Source organism: Bombina bombina, chromosome 2 (assembly GCF_027579735.1).
Source record: "Bombina bombina isolate aBomBom1 chromosome 2, aBomBom1.pri, whole genome shotgun sequence".
Classification (NCBI taxonomy): domain Eukaryota; kingdom Metazoa; phylum Chordata; class Amphibia; order Anura; family Bombinatoridae; genus Bombina; species Bombina bombina.
In genome coordinates this window covers 1,287,160,709-1,287,177,592 of record NC_069500.1, presented here as the reverse complement: position 1 = coordinate 1,287,177,592, position 16,884 = coordinate 1,287,160,709, and the positions used below count along the sequence as shown (strand labels likewise).

General features: G+C 43.0%; 1 protein-coding gene across 1 annotated transcript in view; it reads left to right on the top strand.

The window, feature by feature from the left end:
* The window catches only part of NCAPG (non-SMC condensin I complex subunit G), a 526,604-nt gene that overhangs the window by 25,341 nt on the left and 484,379 nt on the right, over nucleotides 1-16,884 (top strand). The window contains exon 7 of the mRNA XM_053700289.1: nucleotides 7,518-7,667. Coding sequence (XP_053556264.1) covers nucleotides 7,518-7,667 — 150 coding nt within the window. The remainder of the gene's footprint in view (nucleotides 1-7,517; nucleotides 7,668-16,884) is intronic.

Below are 16,884 nucleotides of genomic sequence, written 5' to 3'. Positions count from 1 at the left end.
AATGTCCGCAAATTTGTCCTGAATTGTGTTTTTCAATTCATCAACATTTCTTGGTTTGTTCTTTGTTTGGTTACTGCTCCGTTGCTATGGTTTTCATAATACAGTTTCACTGCCCTCACTCGTTCTGTTGTTAGTCGATGGGCCATTTTATTTCAGGTAAACTGGAACAATGAAAAAAAGGGCGTTACTTCTACAAGCTCTTGAAAAAGGGGCGTTACTTCTGCCTGACCCTGTGTGTGTGTGTAATAAAAAAAAATATATATATATATATATGTATGTATGTGTGTGTACGTATGTGTATATATATATATATATATACACACACACAGTCACTTATCAGCAGATGGCTCCCAGTTCCTTTAGTAGCTCTCAACAAAGGATACTAAAATGAGATTAGCAAAGTAGATAATAGAAGAAAATTAAAAAGTTGTTTAAATATGTATGCTCTATCTGAATCATGTCCCTTTAAACTGTTATGGTGCATAATAAGTACTTAGCTGTTTAAATTGTTATCTTTACTAGCAGGTAGGGAAATTCTCAAGCCCAAGAGCAACAAGGGATATATACACAACCACCCACATATATTTTAATACAGAACAGCCCAGCATTACTCATAATCTTTTCTGTTTGCACCAGTTAGCACATTACTCAAAAGGTTTCACTGAAGACATGGCTATGCTGTTTCGTTTTTTATATATATATATATATATATATATATATATATATATATATACATACATACATAGTGTCAATAAAGACAAAGCCGTTTGAGTGAGCAGGTGCATTGCGTATTATAATTGCTGCACTTTGATTGGATGATGAAAACAGCCCTCAGACAATGGGCTGCCATGCTTCTTTAGGGAAAACACGGTAAAAGGAATTTCAAAGTTATATATTTTAAAATCTATAAATGTTTATCAACTCATTTGAATATATTCTAATGGCATTCTTCAGTTTCACGTGTTTAACGGTCCTTTAACTGTTATGGCAAATCTAAATTTCTCCAACATAGGTGTGTCCGGTCCACGGCGTCATCCTTACTTGTGGGATATTCTCTTCCCCAACAGGAAATGGCAAAGAGCCCAGCAAAGCTGGTCACATGATCCCTCCTAGGCTCCGCCTTCCCCAGTCATTCTCTTTGCCGTTGCACAGGCAACATCTCCACGGAGATGGCTTAGAGTTTTTTGGTGTTTAAATGTAGTTTTATTCTTCAATCAAGAGTTTGTTATTTTAAAATAGTGCTGGTATGTACTATTTACTCTGAAACAGAAAAGAGATGAAGATTTCTGTTTGTATGAGGAAGATGATTTTAGCATCCGTTACTAAAATCGATGGCTGTTTCCACACAGGACTGTTGAGATGAAGTATCTTCAGTTGGGGGAAACAGTGGGCAGACTTTGCTGCTTGAGGTATGACACATTTCTAACAAGACTTGGTAATGCTGGAAGCTGTCATTTTCCCTATGGGATCCGGTAAGCCATTTTCTTAGTTTTAAATATAAGAATAAAGGGCTTCACAAGGGCTTTAAAGACTGGTAGACATTTCTCTGGGCTAAAACGATTACTTTATAAACATATTTATTGGTTTATAACTTTGAAGAGTTATTTTAATCTTGGGAATTGTGTTAAAAAAACGGCAGGCACTGTATTGGACACCTTTTTCACTGGGGGCCTTTTCTAGTCATAGGCAGAGCCTCATTTTCGCGCCACTAGTGCGCAGTTGTTTTTGAGAAGCAAGGCATGCAGATGCATGTGTGAGGAGCTCAGATCCACTGAAAAAGCTTATTGAAGGCGTCATTTGGTATCGTATTCCCCTCTTGGCTTGGTTGGGTCTCAGCAAAGCAGATACCAGGGACTGTATAGGGGTTAAATGTAAAAACGGCTCCGGTTCCGTTATTTTAAGAGTTAAAGCTTTCAAATTTGGTGTGCAATACGTTTAAGGCTTTAAGACATTGTGGTGAAATTTTGGTGAATTTTGAACAATTCCTTCATACTTTTTCACATATTCAGTAATAAAGTGTGTTCAGTTTAAAATTTAAAGTGACAGTAACGGTTTTATTTTAAAACGTTTTTTGTGCTTTGTTATCAAGTTTATGCCTATTAACATGTCTGAACCATCAGATAGACGATGTTCTGTATGTTCGGAAGCCAAGGTTCCTCTCCATTTAAATATATGTGATGAATGTGACAAACAAAGTAGGGACAATGATGCCACTGATAATAATGTTGCCCAAAATGATTCCTTAAGTGAGGGGAGTAAGCATGGTACTGCATCATCTCCTTCTATGTCTACACCAGTCTTGCCCACTCAGGAGGTCCCTAGTTCATCTAGTGCGCCAATCCTCCTTACTATGCAACAATTAACGGCTGTAATGGATAATTCTATTAAAAACATTTTAGCCAAAATGCCCACTTATCAGCGAAAGCGCGACTGCTCTGTTTTAGATACTGAAGAGCATGAGGACGCTGATGATAATGGTTCTGACATGCCCTTACACCAGTCTGAAGGGGCCAGGGAGGTTTTGTCTGAGGGAGAAATTTCAGATTCAGGAAAAATTTCTCAACAAGCTGAACCTGACGTTATTACATTCAAGTTTAAATTGGAACATCTCCGCGCTCTGCTTAAGGAGGTGTTATCTACTCTGGATGATTGTGACAATTTGGTCATTCCAGAGAAATTATGTAAGATGGACAAGTTCCTAGAGGTCCCGGTGCCCCCCGAAGCTTTTCCTATACCCAAGCGGGTGGCGGACATTGTAAATAAAGAATGGGAAAGGCCCGGCATACCTTTGTCCCTCCCCCTATATTTAAGAAATTATTTCCTATGGTCGACCCCAGGAAGGACTTATGGCAGACAGTCCCCAAGGTCGAGGGGGCGATTTCTACTCTAAACAAACGCACCACTATCCCTATAGAAGATAGTTGTGCTTTCAAAGATCCTATGGATAAAAAATTAGAGGGTTTGCTTAAAAAGATGTTTGTTCAGCAAGGTTACCTTCTACAACCAATTTCATGCATTGTTCCTGTCACTACAGCAGCGTGTTTCTGGTTCGAAGAACTAGAAAAGTCGCTCAATAAAGCATCTTCTTATGAGGAGGTTATGGACAGAGTTCAAGCACTTAAATTGGCTAACTCTTTTACCTTAGACGCCACTTTGCAATTAGCTAGATTAGCGGCGAAAAATTCAGGTTTTGCTATTGTGGCGCGCAGAGCGATTTGGCTAAAGTCTTGGTCAGCGGATGTGTCCTCCAAGAACAAATTGCTTAACATCCCTTTCAAGGGGAAAACGCTGTTTGGCCCTGACTTGAAAGAGATTATTTCAGACATCACTGGGGGAAAGGGCCACGCCCTTCCTCAGGATAGGTCTTTTAAGGCTAAAAATAAAACAAATTTTCGTCCCTTTCGCAGAAACGGACCAGCCTCAAATTCTACATCCTCTAAGCAAGAGGGTAATTCTTCTCAAACCAAGCCAGCCTGGAGACCGATGCAAGGCTGGAACAAAGGTAAGCAGGCCAAGAAGCCTGCTACCGCTACTAAGACAGCATGAGATGTTGGCCCCCAATCCGGGACCGGATCTGGTGGGGGGCAGACTCTCTCTCTTCGCTCAGGCTTGGGCAAGAGATGTTCAGGATCCTTGGGCGCTAGAAATAGTTTCTCAAGGTTATCTCCTGGAATTCAAGGAACTACCCCCAAGGGGAAGGTTCCACAGGTCTCAATTGTCTTCAGACCAAATAAAAAGACAGGCATTCTTATATTGTGTAGAAGACCTGTTAAAAATGGGAGTGATTCATCCTGTTCCATTAGGAGAACAAGGGATGGGGTTTTACTCCAATCTGTTCATAGTTCCCAAAAAATAGGGAACATTCAGGCCAATTTTGGATCTCAAGATCCTAAACAAATTTCTCAGGGTTCCATCGTTCAAAATGGAAACCATTCGGACAATTCTTCCTACCATCCAGGAAGGTCAATTCATGACCACGGTGGATTTAAAGGATGCGTATCTACATATTCCTATCCACAAGGAACATCATCGGTTCCTAAGGTTCGCCTTTCTGGACAAGCATTACCAGTTTGTGGCACTTCCATTCGGATTAGCCACTGCTCCAAGAATTTTCACAAAGGTACTAGGGTCCCTTCTAGCGGTGCTAAGGCCAAGGGGCATTGCAGTAGTACCTTACTTGGACGACATACTAATTCAAGCGTCGTCTCTGCCACAAGCAAAGGCTCATACGGACATTGTCCTAGTCTTTCTCAGATCTCACGGGTGGAAAGTGAACGTAGAAAAAAAGTTCTCTATTCCCGTCGACAAGAGTTCCCTTCTTGGGAACAATAATAGACTCCTTAGAAATGAAGATTTTTCTGACAGAGGCCAGAAAATCAAAACTTCTAAGCTCTTGTCAAGTACTTCATTCTGTTCTTCTTCCTTCCATAGCGCAGTGCATGGAAGTAATAGGTTTGATGGTTGCGGCAATGGACATAGTTCCTTTTGCGCGAATTCATCTAAGACCATTACAACTGTGCATGCTCAGACAGTGGAATGGGGATTATACAGACTTGTCTCCGACGATCCAAGTAGATCAGAGGACCAGAGATTCACTCCGTTGGTGGCTGACCCTGGACAACCTGTCACAAGGGATGAGCTTCCGCAGACCAGAGTGGGTCATTGTCACGACCGACGCCAGTCTGGTGGGCTGGGGCGCGGTCTGGGAACCCCTGAAAGCTCAGGGTCTATGGTCTCGGGAAGAATCTCTTCTCCCGATAAACATTCTGGAACTGAGAGCGATATTCAATGCTCTCAAGGCTTGGCCTCAACTAGCAAAGGCCAAATTCATAAGGTTTCAATCAGACAACATGACGACTGTTGCATATATCAACCATCAGGGGGGAACAAGGAGTTCCCTGGCGATGGAAGAAGTGACCAAAGTAATTCAATGGGCGGAGATTCACTCCTGCCACTTGTCTGCAATCCACATCCCAGGAGTGGAAAATTGGGAAGCGGATTTTCTGAGTCGTCAGACATTTCATCCGGGGGAGTGGGAACTCCATCCGGAAATCTTTGCCCAAATAACTCAATTATGGGGCATTCCAGACATGGATCTGATGGCGTCTCGTCAGAACTTCAAGGTTCCTTGCTACGGGTCCAGATCCAGGGATCCCAAGGCGACTCTAGTAGATACACTAGTAGCGCCCTGGACCTTCAACCTAGCTTATGTATTCCCACCGTTTCCTCTCATTCCCAGGCTGGTAGCCAGGATCAATCAGGAGAGGGCTTCGGTGATCTTGATAGCTCCTGCGTGGCCACGCAGAACTTGGTATGCAGACCTGGTGAATATGTCATCGGCTCCACCATGGAAGCTACCTTTGAGACGGGACCTTCTTGTTCAAGGTCCGTTCGAACATCCGAATCTGGCCTCACTCCAACTGACTGCTTGGAGATTGAACGCTTGATTTTATCAAAGCGTGGGTTCTCAGATTCTGTCATTGATACTCTTATTCAGGCTAGAAAGCCTGTAACTAGAAAAATTTACCATAAAGTATGGAAAAAATATATCTGTTGGTGCGAATCTAAAGGATTCCCATGGAACAAGATAAAAATTCCTAAGATTCTATCCTTTCTACAAGAGGGTTTGGAGAAAGGATTATCTGCAAGTTCTTTGAAGGGACAGATTTCTGCTTTATCTGTTTTACTTCACACAAAGCTGGCGGCTGTGCCAGATGTTCAAGCTTTTGTTCAGGCTCTGGTTAGAATCAAGCCTGTTTACAAACCTTTGACTCCTCCTTGGAGTCTCAATTTAGTTCTTTCAGTTCTTCAAGGGGTTCCGTTTGAACCCTTACATTCCGTAGATATTAAGTTATTATCTTGGAAAGTTTTGTTTTTGGTTGCAATTTCTTCTGCTAGAAGAGTTTCAGAGTTATCTGCTCTGCAGTGTTCTCCTCCTTATCTGGTGTTCCATGCAGATAAGGTGGTTTTGCGTACTAAACCTGGTTTTCTTCCAAAAGTTGTTTCTAACAAAAATATTAACCAGGAGATAGTTGTGCCTTCTTTGTGTCCGAATCCAGTTTCAAAGAAGGAACGTTTGTTGCACAATTTGGATGTAGTTCGTGCTCTAAAATTCTATTTAGAGGCTACAAAGGATTTCTGACAAACATCTTCCTTGTTTGTTGTTTATTCTGGTAAAAGGAGAGGTCAAAAAGCAACTTCTACCTCTCTCTCTTTTTGGCTTAAAAGCATCATCCGATTGACTTATGAGACTGCCGGACGGCAGCCTCCTGAAAGAATCACAGCTCACTCCACTAGGGCTGTGGCTTCCACATGGGCCTTCAAGAACGAGGCTTCTGTTGATCAGATATGTAAGGCAGCGACTTGGTCTTCACTGCACACTTTTACCAAATTTTACAAATTTGATACTTTTGCTTCTTCGGAGGCTATTTTTGGGGGAGAGGTTTTGCAAGCCGTGGTACCTTCCATCTAGGTGACCTGATTTGCTCCCTCCCATCATCTGTGTCCTAAAGCTTTGGTATTGGTTCCCACAAGTAAGGATGACGCCGTGGACCGGACACACCTATGTTGGAGAAAACAGAATTTATGCTTACCTGATAAATTACTTTCTCCAACGGTGTGTCCGGTCCACGGCCCGCCCTGGTTTTTTAATCAGGTCTGATGAATTATTTTCTCTAACTACAGTCACCACGGTATCATATGATTTCTCCTATGCATATTCCTCCTTTACGTCGGTCGAATGACTGGGGAAGGCGGAGCCTAGGAGGGATCATGTGACCAGCTTTGCTGGGCTCTTTGCCATTTCCTGTTGGGGAAGAGAATATCCCACAAGTAAGGATGACGCCGTGGACCGGACACACCGTTGGAGAAAGTAATTTATCAGGTAAGCATAAATTCTGTTTTCACCCAAAAGCAGAACATGCTATGCTCTGAGATGTCACCTCAGAAAATGCAACGTCTGCAGGAAGAACAGGACACATGCTGGAACTGTTAGTGCTTTTGGTTTGCAGCGCTGCTCCACATTATGCTGTTCTTTTTAAACAGTGTGTGCTCTGGCTGTAAGTTTTCCTTAGTTCTCCAGTTAATCAACACATTGTAATTGAGCTAGTGCTTTAGTGTAACTGCTTAATTTTAAAATTTCATTTCTCAAAGACCTGCAGAACATTTTTCACTTAAAAAAATTGCATAAAATGAAAAAAGTTCTGCCTCCGGGAATGTCCCAAGCACTTACTGTTTCAACCCAAAACCCCTATTTTCAATATAATAATAATAATAAATATAATAATTTTAGATAATTTATTTTACATAGTTATATGGCGTTTGTCATTAAGGGGTTATATTTAATTGTGAAATGGATAGCTGTCATCTGTTCTTGATGCATCTGCTTTATCGTTATATAAACAATAAATGCACATATGTACAAACATTGTTCTGTTTAAAATGTTATGTTGTAAGAAATAGAATTTGATATTTAAATTTTTAAATTATACAAATTTCTTTATCTTTCTGTCTTCAAGAAAACTGATCCCCTTAGAGACTCTTACACCAGAGAATGTTCTGTATTGGAGAGCGCTTTGTGAATATCTGAAGTCAAAGGGGGAAGAAGGGGAAACGGCTTTGGAAAATATCTTGCCCGAGCCAGCTGTGTATGCTGAATATTTGAAAAGGTATGTTTTTTTTTAATTTATTTTTTTAAATAGTTTTTCTTTTTAAAGACACGATGAGTCCACGGATCATCTTCATTACTTATGGGATATTCACCTCCTGGTCATCAGGAGGAGGCAAAGAGCACCACAGCAGAGCTGTTAAATAGCTCCTCCCTTCCCTCCCACCCCAGTCATTCTCTTTGCCTATGTTAGCGCTAGGAAGAGGTAAAGTTAGGTGTTAGAAAAGATTCTTCAATCAAGAGTTTATTATTTTTAAAGTAGTGCAAGATTGTGCTGCTTTGTTCTAGGGTGTAGCCGTAGTCCATAACAGTCTCTTCAGTAGAGCTTTTGGTGGCTTTAGAGCAATAGGAACTGGTGAGACATAATTCTCACTGCGCCTCCTATACATTTTATGCTGCCCTTCTCCTGATAGCCTAAGTACACTTAACTCAGGCTTCTCTTTTTCCACAGGGCTAAGGGAGGGAGAGGACCTCCTAAACCTGCTGAGCTGCCCTGCTGTCGGGCAGAATACAAAGGTAAGTGCTAACTTTGTTTTTTATTCTGGGATCAGTGATCTCAGAGGAAAGTGGGCACTTTAAATTATTGCATATTACATAAGGCTCAGATTCTGTGATCCTTATGTTGGGACTTGTTTCTCTCTTGTTTAGAGGGTAAAGGACAGCCATAAGTACTGGGGCAGGGGAGCTAATTTTTCAATACTGGTGGTTATTTTCCTTTTGGTTTAGTAGAACACTTCTAAGCCAATCGGGTTAGGTGGTTAACTGTGACGCCCACGATGGGCGGGGCTATCCATTTGCACACTTCCTAAGAGTAACTGCACAACTCTCAGCCGTCTAGCTGCCATAGCCTGCAAGGTGGAAGGCGTCAGCACATTGTGGCTCTAAAACCGCATGGTTTTTTTTACAGATTAAGCAGGGGGTTAAAGCGCTTTTGGTTCTTGCACATCCGGATCGTTTAAGCTCTAAGAGACCAGGGAGTGAGTGCGTTTGGCAGGTAGGCACCTCAGCTGAGGTGTAGGGGTGTCCGAATTTTGTTCTGTTTAGCTACTGGGACACGTTTTTCACTATTACAGTTAAAAAGGTTATCTTTTAAAGTTTAAAGACACAGTAACGTTTTTTTCTCTGTCATCAAATTTTTTTGATATTGAGTAATTTGATTATATTTTGCCCCTTTACTTACATATTCTCATGTAGTAGTAAAAGTTTTTCCTTTTTAAATTTTAAAGAGACCGTAACGTTTATTACATTGTTTTTTACTTATTGTGCTTAAGTATGGACATAGCCGTGGAAAATGTTACTTGCTCCATGTGTTTGGATGCAAATGTGGAACTACCAATCCCTTTCTGTCCCTCATGTATTGAGAGGGCTTTAAGTTATAGGGATAAGGTTTTTCATGAGCAAAATTTCTCAAAGGCGGATGCTTGTCTAATGATGAGAGTCAGGCGGATGAGTCTAATGATGAGTCAGAGTATGCCGCAGCTTTCTCTCCAAGCATCCCAATCTTTAACGCCCGCGCAAGCAGTGCCCTGTATTTCTGCTCTAGCGCCTGCTGGAGTTACCTTAAAGGACATAGCTGCGCTTTTGTCTTCCACAATTTCTGATGTGTTGTCTGCTTTTCCTATGCTTCAAGGCAAGCGTAAGAGTAAAGACAACCATGTTGTCAGTGAGGTTTCTGATGCTATGGTGGCAATCTCGGATGTACCCTCTCAGGGAACTGAGATGGGGGGTATTGAGAAGGCGAAATTTTAGACTCGGAAAGTTAATTACCTTTGACTGATTCAGAGGTTGTATCTTTCAGGTTTAAACTACAACACCTCCACCTGTAACTCAGGGAGGTTTTGGTTACTTTAGACGACTGTGATTCTACAGTAGTGGTCGCTCCTGCGAAGTCGAGTAAATTGGATAGATATTTTGAAGTTCCCTCTTACTCAGACGTTTTTCCAGTGCCAAAGTGAGCTTCGGAGATTGTTTCCAAGGAATGGGAGAGACCAGGTATTCCCTTCTCTCCGTCTCCTATTTTCAAAAAGATGTTTCCTATAGCTGACGCTGTCAGGGAAGCTTGACAAACGGTACCTAAGGAGGAAGGGGCTATTTCCACCTTAGCCATGCGAACTACTATTCCCATTGAGGATAGTTGTGCTTTTAAAGATCCCATGGACAAGAATTTGGAGGGTCTACTTAAAGAGATTTATGTTTACCAGGGTCTGCTATTGCAGCCTGCTGCGTGCATTGCTACTGTCACTAGTGCAGCAGCTTATTGGTTTGATGCTCTGTCCGAGACTATCAAGACTGAGACTTCTTTAGAGGAGATCCAAGATAGGATTAAAGCTCTGAAGTTTGCAAATGCTTTTATTACGGATGCTTCTCTGCAAATTACTAAATTGGCAGCTAAGAGTTCAGGGTTCTCTATCCTAGCACGCAGAGCCTTATGGTTAAAACCTTGGTCTGTGGGTGTGTCATCTAAGTCTAAGCTTCTAGCAATTCCTTATAAGGGAAAGACCTTGTTTGGACCTGGTCTGACAGAAATTATCTCTGAGATCACGGGAGGTAAGGGTCATCTTCCTCAGGATAAGAGAAACAAACAGGACGACAGAGTAATTTTCGTTCCTTTCGAAATTTCAAGGGAAATTCTCTCTCTTCCTCCTCTAAACCAGAACAATCTAAGCCTTCTTGGAGACCCAACCAGTCTTGGAACAAGGGTAAACAATCCAAGAAACCTGCTGCTGAAACCAAAACAGCATGAAGGACATGCCCCCGATCCGGGAACGGATCTGGTAGGGGGCAGATTTTCCTTCTTTCAGGCTTGGGTTCGGGACGTTCAGGATCTCTGGGCAATAGAAATAGTGTCTCAGGGATACAAACTGGAGTTCAAAAATGTTCCTCCCCGAGGAAGATTTCTTCTTTCAAGATTATCTGCAAAGCAGATAAAAATAAAAAATAGAGGCGTTCTTACATTGTGTAAGAGACCTCTCCTCCCATGTAGTGATTATTCCCGTTCCAGTACAGGAACAGGGGCAGGGTTTTTAATCAAATCTGTTTGTAGTTCCCAAAAAGGAGGGGAACCTTCAGACCTATCTTAGACCTCGAGTCTAAACAAGTTTCTCAGAGTTCCATCATTCAAGATGGAAACTATTCGTGCCATTCTTCCATTGATCCAGGAGGGTTAATTTATGATGACAGTGGATTTAAAGGATGCATATCTACATGTTCCTATCAACAGAGATCATCACAAGTTCCTAAGTTTTGCCTTTCAGGACAAACACTTTCAGTTCGTGGCTCTTCCTTTTGGTCTGGCCACAACACCCATAATTTTCACAAATGTTCTGGGGTCTCTGCTGGCGGTTCTAAGACCGCGGGGCATTGCGGTGGCGCCTTATCTGGGTGATATTCTAATCCAGGCGCCATCTTGTCAACAACCAAGATCTCATACCGACATTGTGCTATTCTTCCTGAGAACTCACGGGTGGAAGGTAAATCTGGAAAAGAGTTCCTTATTTCCGAAGACAAGGGTGACTTTCTTGGGAACTCTAATCGATTCTATATCTGAGGATTTTTCTGACAGAGGTCAGGAAATCAATGATTCTAGATACCTGTCGAGCCCTTCAGTCCAATCCTCGGCCGTCAGTGGCTCAGTGCATGGAAGTAATTGGACTGATGGTGGCGGCAATGCACATCATCCCGTTTGCTCGGTTTTACCTCAGGCCTCTGCAGTTAAACATGCTCAGGCAGTGGAATGGAGATTATGCAGATTTGTCTCCTCGAATAATCCTGGAACAGGAGACGAGGGACTCTCTTCAATGGTGGTTGTCTCTGCATCATCTATCCCAGGGAACCAGCTTTCGCAGACCTTCCTGGGTGATTGTGACAACAGACGCCAGCCTTTTAGGGTGGGGAGCTGTCTGGGGTTCCCTAAAGGCTCAGGGAGTGTGGACTCAGGCAGAGTCTGTTCTTCCTATAAACATCCTGAAACTAAGAGCGATCTTCAATGCTCCTCTGGCCTGGCCTCAGTTGGCTTCGGCCCAGTTTATCATATTCCAGTCAGACAATATCATGTCAGTGGCTTACATCAATCATCAGGGAGGAACGAGGAGTTCCTTAGCAATGACCGAGGTAGCGGAGGCCCACTCTTGCCATCTGTCAGCGATCCACATCCCAGGGGTGGAAAACTGGGAGGCGGACTTTCTGAGCAGGCAGACTTTTCATCCAGGAGAGTGGTAACTCTATCCGGAGGTGTTCTCCAACCTGATTCTCAAATGGGGTCGGCCGGAGTTGGATCTCATGGCATCTCGTCAGAATGCCAAGCTCCAGAGATACGGGTCGAGGTCCAGGGATCCACAGGCGGAACTGATAGATGCTCTTGCATACCTATTCCCTCCGTTTGCGCTTCTTCCTCGGGTCAATACTCGAATCAAGCAGGAGAGGGCACCGGTGATCCTCATTGCACCTGCTTGGCCTCACAGGATTTGGTATGCAGATCTGGTGGACATGTTATCCCTGCCACCTTGGAGACTTCCGCTGAGGAAGGACTTTCTCATTCAAGGGCCCTTCCTTCACCCAAATCTCTGAAGCTGACTGCTTGGAGATTGAGCGCTTAATCCTAGCCAAGCGGGGTTTTTCTGATCCGGTCATAGAGACCATGATTCAGGCTCGTAAGCCTGTAACTAGAAAGATTTACCATAAGATATGTCGTAAATATCTCTTTTGGTGTGAATCCAAGGGCTACTCATGGAGTAGAGTTAGGATTCCCAGAATTTTGTCTTTTCTCCAAGAAGGTTTGGAGAAGGGTTTATCGACAAGTTCCCTAAAGGGTCAAATTTCTGCTTTATCTATTTTGTTACTCAAACGTCTGGCAGATGTCCCAGATGTACAATCATTTTGTCAGGCCTTGGTTAGGATCAGGCCCGTGTTCAAACCAGTTACTCCTCCATGGAGTCTGAATTTAGTTCTTCAAGGGGCTCCGTTTGAGCATATGCATTACTTAGATATTAAGTTGTTATCTTGGAAAGTTTTATTTCTTGTTGCTATTTCTTCAGCTCGTAGAGTGTCTGAGCTCTCGGCGTTGCAATACACTTTGCCTTACCTTATTTACCGTTCAGATAAGGTAGTTTTACGTACTAAACTAGGTTTTCTTCCTAAGATTGTTTCAGACAGGAACATTAATCAATAGATCGTTGTTCCTTCCTTGTGTCCTAATCCTCCTCAGAAAGAACGTCTTCTACACAATTTGGATGTGGTCCATGCTTTAAAATTTTACTTACAAACGACTAAGGACTTTCGTCAGTCTTCTTCTTTGTTTGTAATTTTCTCTGGAAAACGTAAGGGTCAGAAAGCTACGGCTACCTCTCTTTCTTTTTGGCTGAAGAGTATCATCCGCTTTGCATATGAGACTGCTGGACAGCAGCCTCCTGAGAGGGTTACGGCTCATTCCACTAGGGCTGTTGCTTCCTCATGGGCATTCAAAAATGAAGCTTCTGTAGAACAGATTTGCAAGGCTGCAACTTGGTCCTCTCTTCACACTTTTTCTAAATTTTACAAATTTGATACTTTTGCCTCGGCTGAGGCGTCTTTTGGGAGAAAGGTTCTTCAAGCAGTGATGCCTTCCGGTATTGTATCCCCTAAGTAATGAAGATGATCCGTGGACTCATTGTGTCTTTTAAAAAGAAAAGAAAATTTATGCATACCTGATAAATTTGTTTCTTTTTAGACACAATGAGTCCACGGCCCGCCCTTTTCTTTTAGACAGGTTGTTTTTTATTATAAACTTCAGACACCTCTGCACCTTGGCTTTTCCTTTCTCTTCCTAACTTCGGTTGAATGACTGGAGTGGGAGGGAAGGTAGGTGCTATTTAACAGCTCTGCTGTGGTGCTCTTTGCCTCCTCCTGCTAACCAGGAGGTGAATATCCCATAAGTAATGAAGATGATCCGTGGACTCATCGTGTCTAAAAAGAAACAAATTTATCAGGTAAGCATAAATTTTCTCTTTTATACCTTTTTTCTTAATTCGGAAAAACGTGTTATAAAATGCCATATATTTATATATACATAGCGTCATTTAAACATGTAATTCTCTTAACCTCCATCAAAACATAGTGAACACAGATAAAGCGTTAATAGTGATTATAATGCACAGTATAGATCAGCAATTAAAGGGACATGATACCCAAACGTTGACCCGACTAGAGAATATCGCCTGAACATCAATATATGTAGGCTTTTAAGCAATGGGAACTTGTGGGGTAAAATCCTCACTGCGCCTCCCATGTAGTTAATGCTGCCCTAATATTGAGTGATTATAATGCACAGTATAGATCAGCAATTAAAGGGACATGATACCCAAACGTTGACCCGACTAGAGAATATCGCCTGAACATCAATATATGTAGGCTTTTAAGCAATGGGAACTTGTGGGGTAAAATCCTCACTGCGCCTCCCATGTAGTTAATGCTGCCCTAATATTGAAAGATTGAGTAAGATTACTCAGTCTTTATCTTTTTTTTCCCACAGGTCCATGTGAGGGATCATGCCTCTCAAACCTAGTGAGCTGCCCTGCTGCCTGGCAGAATTCATTGAGGTAAGTGCTGTTTTTATTTTCTGAGCCGTATACAGGAGAAAGATGGCACTTTATTATTTATTTCAATGGGACACTACATATATGGGCCCTAACAAGTTAAGGGACTTATCTAAGGCAGTGGTTGCAGGCACTGGGGACGAGGAGATAGGCTCAGTCAGTATGTCTAGAGGTGGTGTGCTTTTTTATTTTTTTTTTTACTTGCTCCCGGCAGTGTTTTCCTTAGTCCGTCCGGGAGGTTAGTTCTCTTACGCCCACGATGGGCGGGGCTAGCTGAGGCGCTAAAGTTTTCTATTGCATGCCCTTTCTCTTCACTTCCTGTGTTCCGGGAGGGAAGAATTTTGTTGTGGTTCCAGTTTTGTGTGCTACGCTCGACGGACATTGGGTGCAGCGCTCTGGATTGAGTCCGGAATCCATCTGATTACTATTGTCTCTGGTTTCCCAGCAGGGCAGGTAGGCACTTCAGCAAGGCTAAGCTGAGGTGTAGAGGCTGTCCGGGGTGTTTGTTAAATAATTTCTCATATTTTTGCTGTAAAAATAAAGCATTTTAGTTTTATATTTAAAGGGACAGTAAAGTTTTTTTTTTTTGAGTGTGAATTTTTGATTAAAAATAAAGTACTTTTATTTTTTAATTTGTTCAATTCTGAGTAAAGGTGGACCAGGAGGCTTTGCAAAATGTTACTTGTACTTTGTTTTGATGCTAACGTGGAACCACCAATCCCTTTCTGTTCCTCATGTATTGACAAAACATTGAATTACAGGGATAGACTTTTTGATTCTGAGCCAACATTGTCTAGGACTGATGCTGTTCAGGTTTCTTCTGACAATGTTCAAGATATGCCGCAGCTTTCTCCTCAAGTGTCCCAAATTTTATCGTCCACACATGCAGTGCCCTGCGCTTCCTCTCTAGCTTTGCCTGGAGTTGCGTTGCAAGACGTCAATTCATGACAACAGTAGATTTAAACGATGCGTACCTGCATGTTCCCATCCACAGGGATCATCACAAGTTTCTGAGGCTTGCATTTCTAGACAAACGCTTCCAGTTTGTGGCTCTTCCATTCGGCCTTGCCACAGCTCCCAGAATATTTTCAAAGGTCCTGGGATCCCTGTTGGTGGTGCTCCGGCTGCGGGGCATTGCAGTGGTCTGGAAGACGTTCTGGTTCAGGCGCCATCCTTTAAGCAAGCGAACTCCCACACGGAGATGTTGTTATGCTTCCTGCGTTCTCGCGGATGGAAGGTGAATTTGGGAAAGAGTTCCTTAATTCCAGCTACAAGAGTAGTGTTCTTGGGAACCATAATAGATTCCCTATTGATGAAAATATTTCTGTCAGAGGTCAAAGATCTTCGATTCTTGCCTGGCTCTTCAGTCCTCTCCTCGGCCGTCAGTGGCTCAATGTATGGAGGTGATCGGTCTGATGGTAGCTGCCATGGACATCATTCCGTTTGCCCTTTTCCACCTCAGACCCCTGCAGTTATGCATGCTCAGACAATGGAACGGGGATTATGCGGATCTGTCTCCGCATTTACATCTGGATTAGGCGACAAAAGATTCTCTTCTTTGGTGGTTGTCTCAGGAACATCTCTCCCAGGAAACCTGCTTCCGCAGACCCACCTGGGTGATTGTGACAACGGACACCAGCATGCTGGGTTGGGGAGCAGTCTGGGGCTCACTAAAGGCTCAGGGGACATGGACGCGGGAGGAATCGGTTCTCTCCATAAACATTCTAGATCTGAGGGCAATCTTCAATGCTCTTCTGGCCTGGCCTCAGTTAGCTTCAGCCCGGTTCATCAGGTTCCACTCAGATAACATAACTTCAGTGGCTTACATCAACCATCAGGGAGAAACTCAGAGTTCCTTGGCCATGACAGAGGTAACCAAGATTATACAGTGGGCGGAGACCCACAACTGCTGTCTATCTGCAATCCACATTCCAGGAGAGGACAATTGGGAAGCGGATTTTCTGAGCAGACAGACCTTTTTCACTCGGGCGATTGGGAACTTCATCCGGAAGTGTTTTCCAGCTTGATTCTCAGATGGGGACAGCCGGAACTGGATCTCATGTCATCTTGTCAGAATGCCAAGCTCCCAAGGTACGGGTCGAGGTATCCTCAGGCTTTACTGATAGATGCTCTGGTGGTCCCTTGGAATTTCAGTCTAGCATACCTATTTCCTCCGTTCACTCTCCTTCCTCGGGTGATTGTTCAAATCAAACAGGAGAGGGCATCGGTGATCCTCATTGCACCGGCGTGGCCTCGCAGGATATGCTATGCAGACCTAGTGGAGATGTCATCCTTCCCACTATGGAGACTCCCACAGAGGAAAGACCTTCTACTTCAGGGGCCCTTCCTTCATCTAAATCTCGTTTTTCTGAAACTGACTGCTTGTAGATAAAACGCTTAATCTTATCTAAGCGGGGGTTTTCTGAGTCGGTCATTGAGACCATGATTCGGGCTTGTAAGCCTGTTACCAGGAAAATTTACTACAAGATATGGCGTATATATCTGTATTGGTGTGAATCCAGAGGCTACTCTTGGAGTAGAGTTCAGATTTCTAGAATTCTGTCTTTTCTCCAAGAGGGTTTGGAGAAGGGGTTATTGGCAAGTTCCTTGAGAGGTTAAATATCTGCCTTGTCTATTTTGTTACATAAA